This window comes from Hakea prostrata, chromosome 10 (genome assembly GCF_041222555.1).
Source record: "Hakea prostrata isolate BN-2017 chromosome 10, UWA_Hpros_2, whole genome shotgun sequence".
In the NCBI taxonomy this organism is placed as follows: Eukaryota; Viridiplantae; Streptophyta; class Magnoliopsida; order Proteales; family Proteaceae; genus Hakea; species Hakea prostrata.
The window spans coordinates 39,470,830-39,483,249 of NC_142609.1; the positions used below are offsets into that span (position 1 = coordinate 39,470,830).

The 12,420-nt window shown below is 37.7% G+C and overlaps 2 protein-coding genes across 3 annotated transcripts in view; one reads left to right on the forward strand and one right to left on the reverse strand.

Moving 5' to 3' along the window:
• LOC149002875 (Beta-ketoacyl synthase) overlaps window positions 1-1,726 on the forward strand; it is a 37,258-nt gene extending 35,532 nt beyond the window's left edge. Inside the window, exon 14 of one of the 2 annotated variants that reach the window (XM_089138901.1) lies at window positions 1,037-1,723. In XM_089138901.1, coding sequence (XP_088995027.1) covers window positions 1,037-1,201 — 165 coding nt within the window. In that variant the 3' untranslated portion in view covers window positions 1,202-1,723. Of the gene's footprint in view, window positions 1-1,036 lie in introns of both variants that reach the window. The other variant, XM_089138902.1, reaches the window with a different exon arrangement.
• Window positions 1,727-2,095: 369 nt separating this feature from the next.
• Window positions 2,096-10,452, reverse strand: CPZ (Metallo-hydrolase/oxidoreductase superfamily protein). Its single transcript, XM_089137649.1, has 8 exons — window positions 9,758-10,452; window positions 9,360-9,522; window positions 9,206-9,276; window positions 8,996-9,091; window positions 8,757-8,870; window positions 7,569-7,637; window positions 3,403-3,477; window positions 2,096-2,852 (listed from the first exon to the last, which is right to left on the reverse strand). The coding sequence occupies exons 1-8, from the start codon at window positions 10,163-10,165 to the stop codon at window positions 2,757-2,759; spliced, it is 1,092 nt and encodes a 363-aa protein (XP_088993775.1). The 5' UTR covers window positions 10,166-10,452; the 3' UTR covers window positions 2,096-2,756.
• Window positions 10,453-12,420: the final 1,968 nt, after the last annotated feature.

Below are 12,420 nucleotides of genomic sequence, written 5' to 3' on the forward strand. Positions count from 1 at the left end.
ATCAAAGGTTTCTGGTAGATGATCCGTGTTGGTCTAAAATATCAGGGAAAATGGATACAAAGAAATCAGGGGTGGTTATACCTAACCTTTTTGCAGGAGGGGGTAAAGAGGTATATCAGTCATGTTTTGGAAGAGTTCAACACGGTCTCATTTCCTTCCTTTCTTGTGCTTTTACTTTATCTTTACACCAATATCATCCCTCTGTCTTGGTTTGACTAATAAAAATAATAATTCCCTGCATAGGCATTTCTTTGCTTGGGGAACCTCCATCTCCTAGCTATTGCCTCAATGCTTTGATTGTGTTCTCCATTATGAAGCCACCATGATATAGAATTTACTGTTGGTAAATAGTCTAATCTTGTTTATTCTTCCAGTTATAGTTGCGGAATAGAAAGTTTTCATTTTCTGGTTAGCATTTGCTTTGCAGTGGCATTCTATTCAAAGGAATATATAAGAAAAATTTGGTTTGAACTCTTTGGATGATGTCTAAAGAGAATAGTTGTTTAGTAAGACGTCTTTTATTCTTTTTTGAGTTCTCATCCCCCAGCATGGTTCAATGCATTTCAACTTAACTCAGACATTTGCTTGTTAATTACATGTGACAGTCTGCTAGGGGTATGAATTTGTAATTCTATGAACCCCCGTGAACAACCATGCCTTAGAACGTGGGCTTTCAAAATTTGAAAATTTAAACGTTGAAATTGTAATGCCTAGCACTATAGCAGTTCGTAGAGGTTTTTTTCCCATGTGGGTTGGTTGAGGTTTAATGACATCCAAACTAACAGTTTGGAAAAGCCGTTAAGGTTGTGGCTCCTACTTGTTTGTGCTGCAAGCATGGGGTTGTTCGTAAAAGGTTAAAGGTTCTAGCTCCTTTTTTGTACTGCTAGCATCCCACGTATGTGAACATTTGTTGCATTTATTTTTTTAGCTGGTAGCGATGAGAGTTCCTCGCATCCTGTTCATATGTGCAGAATTAGAACTGGATCTTCATATTGTACAATCTCTCATATCATAGGATGCTTGATTTCTTGTGCAGGGGATTGCACCATTGACACTGAATCTCAATCACCCAGATCCCATTTTTCATGATGGTTTCATGCCTTTGACTTCCTCAAAAGAGATGCCAATAAGAGCAGCACTCTCAAACTCCTTTGGATTTGGAGGAACAAATGCATCCCTGCTGTTTACAGCTGCCCCTTAGTGGGATTGTGTGAGAATTGAAAGCAAAAGAAGGGGAAATCACCTCCAGGTGCAAACAGAGACGACCAGACTTTGGCAATTTCATGTGGGACCTGAATGCACCGAAGGGTCCTAAAAAGCAGAAGTGATTCTTGTACACCTTTACATCTTTAGTGCAAATGGGGTAGAACAGTCCTGTCTATTTTTAGTATTGATCATTTAAAAGCACGCTAGGAGATACTTTGTAAAGCCATTTCAGTATCAGTTTTACTAATGTGAGAACGCTTGAAACTACATTGCTACACCAGAAGGAACTTTGACACCGAGTAACAAAATTGCCAGGAATTTTGGATTTGAGGCTTTTTTTCGTGTTGAAACAGTACATGTTAAAAAATTATTTATTTTTGTTAGGAAACGAGAATTTGGTTTAATCTGCAATATTTCAGAGTCCAGTGATAATCCATAATATAGTTCTCGTACTCTTCTGGTAATTTGTATCTTAGTCAACCATATCCTTGTTCAGAAGGCAGTGAGGAGCAAGCAGTGGAAAGTGGTCCTTCATGATTTGAATGAAGGATGGCTTGCTGGGTTACGTTGCAGTTGCACTTCCATGCAATTATGTATGAAATCCAACGGATAGGATTTATCCACTAGAAAAAAGATGTTCCAAAGTATTAAAAAAGCACCAGTACCCAAAAAAAAAAAAAAAAAAAAAAAAAAAAAAAATAACATTTCCCAATTTGGAGGGGTTGCTAGGTTGGCAAAAGACCAATGAAGAAGTTAGATCCTTGTATGCAATGGTTATCCCCTAAGTAGTGAAGTGTGTTTTGGTTGCCCCAAATAGTCACTAGCACAACGGTTGGTGGATCATAGTTTTAGCCCTGAAGTTGAGGCATTTTTTTAGCAAAAATTGTTAGGATAAGAATGCATAGGAGTAGTAGTATCCCTCACTACTTGTGCCGAAGTTTTTGGTATTAGGTTTGTCCTTTTGGTTACCATAAAGAAAAAAGGGGGGAAAAAAGGTGAAATTCTGCATTGCCTTCAAAATAGCAAGTCGAGCTTTAGCATTGAATTTGTTTCTTTTGTATTTCTGGCCACCTACCTCAAAACCTGACTGGTGGATTTGAGTTTATTTCGATTGAGGAAATAACATCATTCTGATGGATAAGAGACTGCTTCTGCTGCATAATCTCATAACCTACCTGCCTTCATGGTGAAACCAGCCCCAAGCTATTCTTCAGGGAGCACAGCATGGCAGAGCTGGCCCGTGCCTAAGACACCCCAAAAGCTGATTGGACACTCACCATGTGTGACACCACCCTAACTCCCTTATACATCAGACATCTTTCCACCTCCCTTGAGAATATTGACAATTGCAGCAATAAGGGGTTCACCTCCTTGGCCGAAGGAATGATGCAAAATGTTATCTTTTAGTTTCATTTGAGGCCACATTTTCCTACTGAATCTTTGCATAACATTTCTATACTACTGCCAAGGTTAATTACACAATTTTGGAATATTTGCTGATTGTAGTACAGAACATGGTCGCACAATGCAATCTAAAAGGATCAGGCTGCTCATGAATCGGAATACATTGAGTTAAAGCCTTCTGTTAAAGCAACTACTTTGGCAGACAACTTCGTTTCTAGCTTTGAGATGGCTTGGCGAATGCCCTGTTGAGGATAAAAGAACAAATTGTTAACAAGTCAATATGGTGAAGGAAAAAGACCTGCAAGGTGTATGATTCATGCAATAATTTTTTTTTGGGGGCACAAAAGTGCATGCACTGATTCAGGTAGTCTGGATAAACTATTCTAAGCCAAATTTGTTCCTGAAAAGCAAATTTACTGTAAACCAAAATTGTCCATAACAGAGTCTATATAAAGGTTCATGGCAGCCATACAAGATGTGGAAACATCCGTCCACGATGGATTTATTGATGAACGGAGGCTTGAAGTAGTGGCTTCGAAAGTAGGTGTGACAATTTGGCAAGCTAGCTGCGTGACAAGGTCAGGCCCTAAAGGTCTATTGGCCAATCAGGATGGGCTATTCTAAGATCTGCTACTCCAATTACATTGGTTGGATGTACAAGTGCAACACAGTACAGACAGGAAATTGGTGGATAAAGACGGGTTTTTAACTAAGCTCAAGATTTTGGACTCAAACCTCCAATACTTAAAATTTAGCAACTAATGGGCAAGACTTCGTTAATAGAGAGATCACCTCAAGTTTGTATCGGGCAGAGAAATGAGTGAGCAAAATTGCTTTGTTCCGGATCCATTTAGCATGTTCAATGATCTACAGTGTAACAAGTCACAGAAAAGGAAAATTTATCATTGAGTAAAAGCAAATCAGAATGATAAAAACCATATTGCAACATGTTTTCTCTTGTGTTCTTTTTAACTGGATATAAATGTGACAAGTTAATGTACAACATTTTGAACCAAAGACCAATAGCATGAAGAAACCAAAAGTATTCGACACTCATTATATTCCACAAAAATCTAAGAAATTTACCTAACAAAAATTTGGTTGCCAAGTTAAGTTCTCTGTTATTGACACGATTGTCATCTGTGTTACTTGGAAAATTTCCTTTCTGTTACAACTGTACATTGTGTTCAACCAGATGGAGTACAATGGTATAAAGCTTAAACAAAGCATAAAAAATTGATACTTCCCATCCAATGTATCCAACTTGTAAACTTGCAAAGTCCAGTAATTATTATTATTTTTACTCTACCCCTTTGATTACTTTGAAAAGAATGATGCTCTAAGTGCTATTATGGTTCTTTGATTATTAAGCTGACCTTTAGGTGCAGCTACAAGATTCTCCAATATTCAGAGGCTGGTACTGAATAAGGTGGATGTAAATGGCCAGTCCAATTATGGCTGACACTTCTTCTGAGGTGTCTCGAGATTTAATAGAGTTTCCAGTTTGGGTTACACCTGGAATTCTATTTGCTCTCCTGCTTGAGGCACATCTGTCTTCAATGCAAGCTATCCATGAAAATGCTGGTTGTTCTACTTGTGGAGGCAATCTCCTAAGTAATTCTTTCAATTCTCCTGCATTGGGTGGTCTTCAATCTTCTCTTCAGTAAAGGTTATGCTGAAGGATTTCATCTCCATTATATAGAGCATCAAAAGATTGTAAGAAGGTAGTTGGCAGGTGATGATGAGAGGGGTAGGTAGGAAGAACCCTTCACACTCCTGGATAGATTGCAAGTCAAAACCTGACTCAGATAGAAACCACAAATTGACTGAAAACTTAAACCTCTCAGAATAACACTAAAGTCTAGCAAACACTAGTTAATAAGAAGGATAAGAACCTTAGGAACTACAAGAAAAATCCAATGAGCTCTTTGTGGGTAATTTAAGAAATAATAATGTCAGAGTGGAGACCTCAAAAAACAACAACAACAACAACAATAAGCCTTGTCCCAACTAAATGGGTAGGCTACATGGATTCTTGCCTTCCAATCCGTTTTGTTTGAGGCCATGCTAGATACAAGGCCTAAACTATGCATATCCTTTCTCACCACTTCTCTTAAGGTTATCTAAGGTCTACCCCTAGCTCTTCTAGTTCCTTCAATCTGGATTATATCATTTCTCCGTACAAGGGCATTTATGTCTTCGTTGAACATGGCCGTGCCACCTCAAACGACTTTTTCGAAGCTTATCACTTATGGGAGCAACTCTCAAACCAACTCTAATACGATCATTCCTTATCTTATCCATCCTAGTTTTGCCACTCATCGATCTTAGCATCTTCATTTCTGCTACACTGAGTTTATCTATATGATTCTTTTTAACAGCCCAATACTTTGCACCGTACATCATAGCTGGTCGAACAACGGTCCTATAAAATTTTCCTTTAAGCTTTAATGGAATATGCCAATCACACAAGACCCCGGAAACCACATAGTATTACGAACATCAGATGGTAGGAACAAAACAAATTTCAAATATTCAGGTCTGAAACACAAAAGGGGCAGGAATAGGAGAAATTTAATTAACACAGATCTGTGAATCAGATCAGCACCCATCCTTGACTGAAGAGGCCTCTTAGGAGGTCTTTTTGAAAGTGTAAAACAATAGAAAAGGGAAGGAATCTGATCTACAAAGGAACCTAATATTTGACCCGGGAGAGGGGGGGGGAGAGAACAGGTATCCAACAGGTCAAACTGAGTAGTCCTTTGCTGTGGTTTGATCCTCAGAATGAACAGTATGTAATCAGGTCAAATTATGTTTATGTAGACATGATGAATCAGATGAAACAAGACTTAGTTGAGGAAGGAAAAATAGAGAAGGATAACTATGGCGTCCCATCATCAAGGTACATAATCATACTGCCTCCAGGGATATCTCATTCCCTATTGAATCACACATCCATTGAAGAAAATTCCAAACTTTATTTTTCATGAATCATCCACAAGCCTTGGCTCTTACAGACTATATATATAAAAAATGGAATACTCCTTATCTGACTAAGGAAAAAACAAATCTTATGCTAAGTACAAGAAGTAATTGAAAAAGGAACAGTAATACTAATAGCTAACTAAGCCTAACACTGTAAGCCATGCCTACCTTCTAACCCAAGGTGGACCACTACAAAGAAAAATCAAAGGCCCAATTTCTATATAACTCATAACGGCTTTTTTTCTTTTCCAATAATTTAAGTCCTCTAAGTGACTTATATTCATCAAGTACCCAACAGAGTAAGGCAGGATATGGATCTCTTGAGGAACTTTGTAGTAGGGCAGTTTGAAATAAAAACAATGGGGTTGTCCAACAATAAAAACAAGTAGAGGATTTAAACAGGATAATTTATCTGATTTTTTGGGTTTAACTGAGGAAGCCATGAAAGGGGAAATGCTGGAGGAGAAGAATACCGACTCGGAGGCTTTAGATGCCAATCATACCATAATTAAGATGGGGTCGTTGGCTGATTTGAAGGAGGTGATCTGGGAGGCTAATGAAAATCAATTAGGTGAAGAGTTTGAGTTCTTAATTTGATGGGTATTGTGATTCTTATCTGGCTACAAAGAAAAATAAACTCTTTTGCATCTAATGTCCACTGGGATCTGAGCCTGGCAGTTGTCTGCAAAAGACTATCATGACTCTTTCCCCCACCTCCTGAGTCTGGAGTGCCACCTCAATGTGAAGTAAATCCTAAGACTGGTGGTTCATCTATTGCGTCTTTAAAGGAGCTTTTGGTGTCTGCTAAGTGATGCCATTATGGATCCAATCTAGGAATCTCCACTCATTTGCATTCCTCCTTCTTCAGCATGCTCCCTGCATTACTCCAATGCATCTTTGAAATGCCCAAAAAAGATGATGATTCTAGTGGCCATGGCTGCTATACTTCTAGAGAGAGTTATCCGCCTAAGATTTTCCTTGTAATTAACATTGGCCCAAGGAATGGAAACTTAATTTCTGGTTGCCATAGCACACCTTTTGCATTTTGATGAATCCTCCCTTTTGTGTGAGAGTACTTAACACCCTGAATTTGATATATCATCATTTTGAAGATCAGTTTGTTTCTTTTAGGATTTTCTCCTTGTCTAACCTTCATGACTGATGTGTTGTTCTTGTCTTTACCTTCAATGTAACTTTTCACTCACCCACAAATTAGAAGTGGGCAGTAGAAACATTTTACTTCTCAAATTCCTTTACGTCTTCTAGCATCCAAGTGGTCTTTTATTATTAAAATAATTTGAATCACGACAGCACTCAAACAACAAGATGAAGTCTCACTGTTGCGCACCAATCTTTTTGGTTTACAAGCCACTTTGATTGGGGTTTGGACCCAACAGTGAGATATTCTTGCCATAGATTTGGCAGCTTAGGTGATTCACATTCATAACCATTTTATTCCTTATCAGGATCAGTTTTCATGGTTTACCAGTCTAGTCTTGTTAGGGATGTCACATCCCAAACAGCACTGAGATTGTTCATTTTGTAGCCACTAAAAAGGTTTCCATGTAAAAACTATTAAATTGTGGGTTTGAAACTACCTGGATGGGGCTGCACATGAAAAGTTTAAGGTCCATTTAATCCAACAAACCTGCATTACCAGGTCCAGGTTTGACTTGAAACCACATAGATGCATCCAAGTCTTAATATCCATTAATTCCCCTAAAATTTTCAAGGCAATGATTGGACCTGAATCCAAACTAAATTGTATTTAAGAGGGGAACCCAATAAAAATTGCATCCAGTCCTGAGCAAATATCTGATCTGACCCATTCCATGCCATGCCCTAGTCCTGAGGGGTCTCTATTTGACTGGAGTCAATATTCCTCATCAAGTACAACTAAAATAACAAAAACAATGTGAAAAGCAGAAAACCAAGCAAGAAAGATAGAATTTGCAACTCAGTCTTGCACAGACCTCAAATAGATGAGTATGACCCTTCTGACGGGCATGATCAATGCTGAGCTCTTCATCTATGAAAGTCGCCTGCCAAAAGAAAAGCAACACTATTCAGAAATTTATGAGCTTGAGGGGGAAAAATTGAGATACTGCCATGACATATCACTTACACATATTGGTCTCAAATGATTTCTTCCAACAGATAAGAGGTTTCCTGGAATTGCCTTGGTAATTAGATTTTCATTTCATGGTCTACATAAAACCTGAAGTAGATATGCTCTTCCTAGAAATTTTGAATAATTCTGATGGTTACCTGAATGGGCTTAAGAAAGAAACTCTAAAATGATCTTATTTCTATTCTCTTATTTGCATACTCATGATGATTCATTCTATGTTATTTGTTTTGATTTTTTAGCGTCTCTTTGATATGTGATGAGTATGTCATTCCATCTCCATGTGACCTTATGTGTTCAAATGCTATAGGAAATAAAATAAAATGATAAATTCCATGTTGTAACAAAATTGAAATTGAGTGGCAACTAGTGGAAAAGTTCAATTTTCTTAGGACTTCAAGATTATTGTAGATATATCTGAACTGACTAGGACTCGGAGACTATCTATCCACTTTTCTCATGGAATGTAAATACGACTATTAGGGAATGCAGTATTAGTAGCTGCATCTCCTTTGAGAGTTGGGATCTAGTCCACGAAATAAAGAAGGATGCAAGGCTGTTTCCCTTGAAAGGACTTATAGTATTATGCAACAGTTGGTGCTTGTGATATATAGTATTACTTATTACAAAGATCATAACATAGAGTTTTACCATGTCAATGTTCCCTCTGTACAAATTGTTTCAATTTACATAGCAAATGAGGTAAGTGTATGCTACTTTGACTCCATAGAACTTATGCATACTCTATGAGATGTAAGTTTACACAGAATAAAGCTATTCAGAGATACCATAGGAGCCATATATTTGATATCAACTCCTCTTCTAGTTCACACATCGCTAAATTTATCATATGTATAACAAAGGTTACCATTTCACAGACTTTTGTCATTTTGACAGACAGGGGTTCATACTCTGGGGACCTCTCTAAAACCTATCAGTGTTACCATGGTGTTACATTTTCATGATATGCCTGTGTTGTATGTACTACTTCAACTTGGCCGGGACAAATAAAATAAAGAGAACACACAGTTACCTCAGTTATAAGAACTTTTGCTCTCATGACATCAGCATTGCGAGGATCAAGCATAAAATCAACTGTTGTATCTCCGGTGAATGCCACCTCTGGGTACAGTATAGTGTCTGTAATCTGCCAAGAGGTAACTTCAAAGTCAAATATCATAACAAACATAGAATTGAACTTTAGCAGAGAACAAGCTTTATCTTTCAATATAAATGGTAGAGGTGCAGATAAGTAAATTTAAAATAACAAACCTCAACCCCAGATTTTTTCAACTTCTCAATTTCTTTTCCTTTTAAATGAGCATATTTCTTCTTCAGCTTCTTTCTAACTGAGTAAGTGAGATATCCCTGGGAAATCCAAGACATTGGTGTGAATCACACTTGAAGAGATTTTTAGGTTGAAGATGGGAGAACTAGAACACTAGATATCACTGTTGGTGGCAAGGTATGAGCTGAACATACCTGGCTGGGTATGACATGGTGAGTTTTAAATGGCCTCACAACCAGGTCATTCCGCATTTCATATGTGTCTCCTGTAATCAAGCTTGTAAAATTAGGTTCACAATTAAATATGGGCATCTCAAACAAAGACATGGCAAGAATCATAACTGCATACCTACATCTAATGCAACCAAATCAAATTTCAAGTCATCTTGACTCATGTTCCTGTGAATATCAAATAAATTCTCTACATCCTCTTTGATACATGGTGGCACAAATATTGTTGGTGGTTTTAGATTGTAGAGCCCACGAGTTGCCACATACATTGGAAGTCCACCCTGTGTCAATAAAGAACATTAAGTATACAAAACCAGAGTAAATCGAGTGCCACTGCCACTGACAGGTTAACTGAAGTAAAGCACACAAGGGACTATCCAAAGTCCTCAGAACTCTAGAGGTTAAGCTCATACATGATTTAAAAATATAACTTATCATGGGAGCATTATTTTGCAAGGTACACTCAATAGGGATGCATATACAGGAGAAGATACTTGAAATGGAGAAAGAACTTACAATGTGATCAAGATGAGCATGGGTTATGAACAGGAAGTCCTGATGAACAGCCTTCGAAGGACACCTGCCGATATCAAAGGCAGCATTCAACCTTGGAACAACGATGCAAGTCTCATGGCCTCCTATCGAAATTCCTTCAATCAAGTAGCCCTCCAGGTCGACACCTTTCCGATGAACCTCAGCCCTGGCTCTCCTATATTCCTCTTCTTCAATTGCTCTGTCGATTGTAGATAAAAACCCAGTCCCTTTAAATGCAGACAATCCAAGGCCATGGCCACCGGCTGAAAGCTTCTGTCTTAGTTTTTGAATTACAGGGAACGGGAATTTGCAAGGAGATGCAGCTGTCGGTTCGTTATGTGGAAGAAATGAAGGAATTTTTGAGCTCGAGATGCTTAGAGAAGTCAGCATATCTTATTTTAGGGCTTAGAACATATAAATAACACTGAACATCAGAGCAGACCACCTTGGAGAGAATTGTTGTCACAGAAATACAGAAAGCACAACGTGTGTGTTGGAGAGAGAGAGAGAGAGAGAGAGAGAGAGAGAGAGAGAGAGAGAGTTCTTAGATTGTCAGGCTTTTGTGTAACATACAGAAAGGGATTATACAGAGGAGATTAGAGTGGGTAGAGAGTTTCAGTAGCGCATTGGAAGAGATGAGAGGCTGCAACTTGCAAGACTCAAATATTTCAGGTGGAAGGAAGGTTAGGAAGGTATTTCTTATCAGAAATTCGAAAAGTAAGCCAAGAAGACACGATTTACCAAAAACCGTGACTTCAGATAGCGACTTCTCTGCTAGAAATACAGAAATTCTTGATGGTAAGTTGGTCATTCTGCGGGGTTCAACTTCAGTGCATGGAACGAAGTTTGGGTAATATCGCCCGGTTCGCTGGGTGCCCGGTTCACTACCCAGCGAACCTGGGTATCTGGCGAATATGGCCTCTCAATATAGAAATTTTCGCCCCTAATTTTTTTGAGTATTTTTACTCAATAATTTTGGTAAATTTGATTTCTATCCTAATCTGATGCAAATATGTGGTAAATTTGAATTATTTTCTAAAAATTATTCCATTTAAATTATCTTACCTAGTCACATTTAATATGTTTCCATAAATTATTTCATGTATACACTCTTCCCTAATCATATTTGGCATGTTGACTTTGATAATTTAAATTATTTCTTAATAAATATTTCCATTTAAATCTCCAACCTAGCCACATTTAACGTGTTACCTTCTAATGCCTAATCATTCGGACATAGTTGGAATGATTAACCGACGATTCTATTACAAAATCTCTTCATAATTTAAATTGTTTCCATAAATTATTTCATGTATATATTCTTCCCTAACCACATTTGGCATTGTTGATTTTTGAGAACTAAAATATACTTGGTAAGATTGCCCATTAATCTTGAAGATTTTGCTATAAAAAGTTTTCCTATTTATAAGTTATTCTATGTAGATTCTCCTTCCAATTACATTTAGCACATTAACTTTTGAGTCTTGAATCATTGTGATAAAATTGGTAAGATTGTGATAGAATCGCGAGAGAAATCGCCTAAAAAGTGCAAGAAATAGTATAAAAACCACACAAAAAAAAAAAAAAAAAAATGATTTTTTCCGAATATCTCGCGATATTTCGCGCCCCCCGGTTTCGTTTCACCAGGGGCAAATTGGCATCGGCGAAATTTGCCGAAATTATGTTCCATGCATTGGAAGAGATGAGAGGTTTCAACTTGCAAGACTAAAATGTTTCAGGTGGAGATGAGAGTTTCCGTAAGGTACTTCTTAATTCTTATCAGAAATTCGAAAAGTACGCCAAGAAGACACAATTTACCAAAAGCCGTGACTTTAGATAGCGACTTCTCTGCCAGAAATACATAGAATCGTGATGATAAGTTGGTCATTCATGGGGTGTAAACGGACCGGATCAGATAGTGATCATACCATATCCGCATCCTATTATATTCGAACGGATTTGGAAAGTATCCTCTGTCAGTTTTCGGAAGGATTTAGTCGGATTCGGATGATAAAATTGAATACTTATTTTCTTAAGTAAATTCTTCTAAATAGGCATGAATACAGATTGAATACAAGTTTTCAACGAGTCCGGATCAGCGACCCCGACGCTTCCTGACCACAAAGATCAGTGGGGCCCACGGTGAAAAACACTTTTTGGAAAAAATAAATAAAAAGCTTTTTTTCTACCAGTGGGACCCACTGGTTTTTGTGGTCAAGAAGCCATTGGGAAGCACTCTGTGCTCTCCCGACGGGGAGATGATCCGGATTCGTTTTCGACTACCTGTTTGCATCTTTACCATTTTATTTTTGAGGTTTAGGTTTGAAATTTAAGAATTTAACAACTTTTGTAGCTATTTTAGTAAAAAATCTAGAAAAATAGTCACATCTCACAAGTAAAAAAATTATAAAAATAAGAAAAATAAATTTAAATATCAGATAATTTTATTGGACGGGTAATAATCGGTAAGAAAGGGGTATACCATATATGCATCGTATTAGTAATCAGACGGATTAGAATACCCCTAAACGAATGCAGAGGCTAATTTGAAAGCGGATTTCGGTTATCCATTTACACTCTAGTCATTCTGTGTGGCACATCCAGCCCTTACTTGAAAATTTTCAGCATCATCCCTAACTCACCTC

Coding starts and splice junctions, on each gene's coding strand:
- CPZ (XM_089137649.1), bottom strand. CDS start 10,165: ATGCTGACTTCTCTAAGCATCTCGAGCTCAAAAATTCCTTCATTTCTT. Junction 9,092..9,205: donor ACCATGTCATACCCAGCCAG/GTATGTTCAGCT, acceptor TGGATTTCCCAG/GGATATCTCACTTACTCAGT. Junction 2,853..3,402: donor CTGCCCGATACAAACTTGAG/GTGATCTCTCTA, acceptor TATCCTCAACAG/GGCATTCGCCAAGCCATCTC.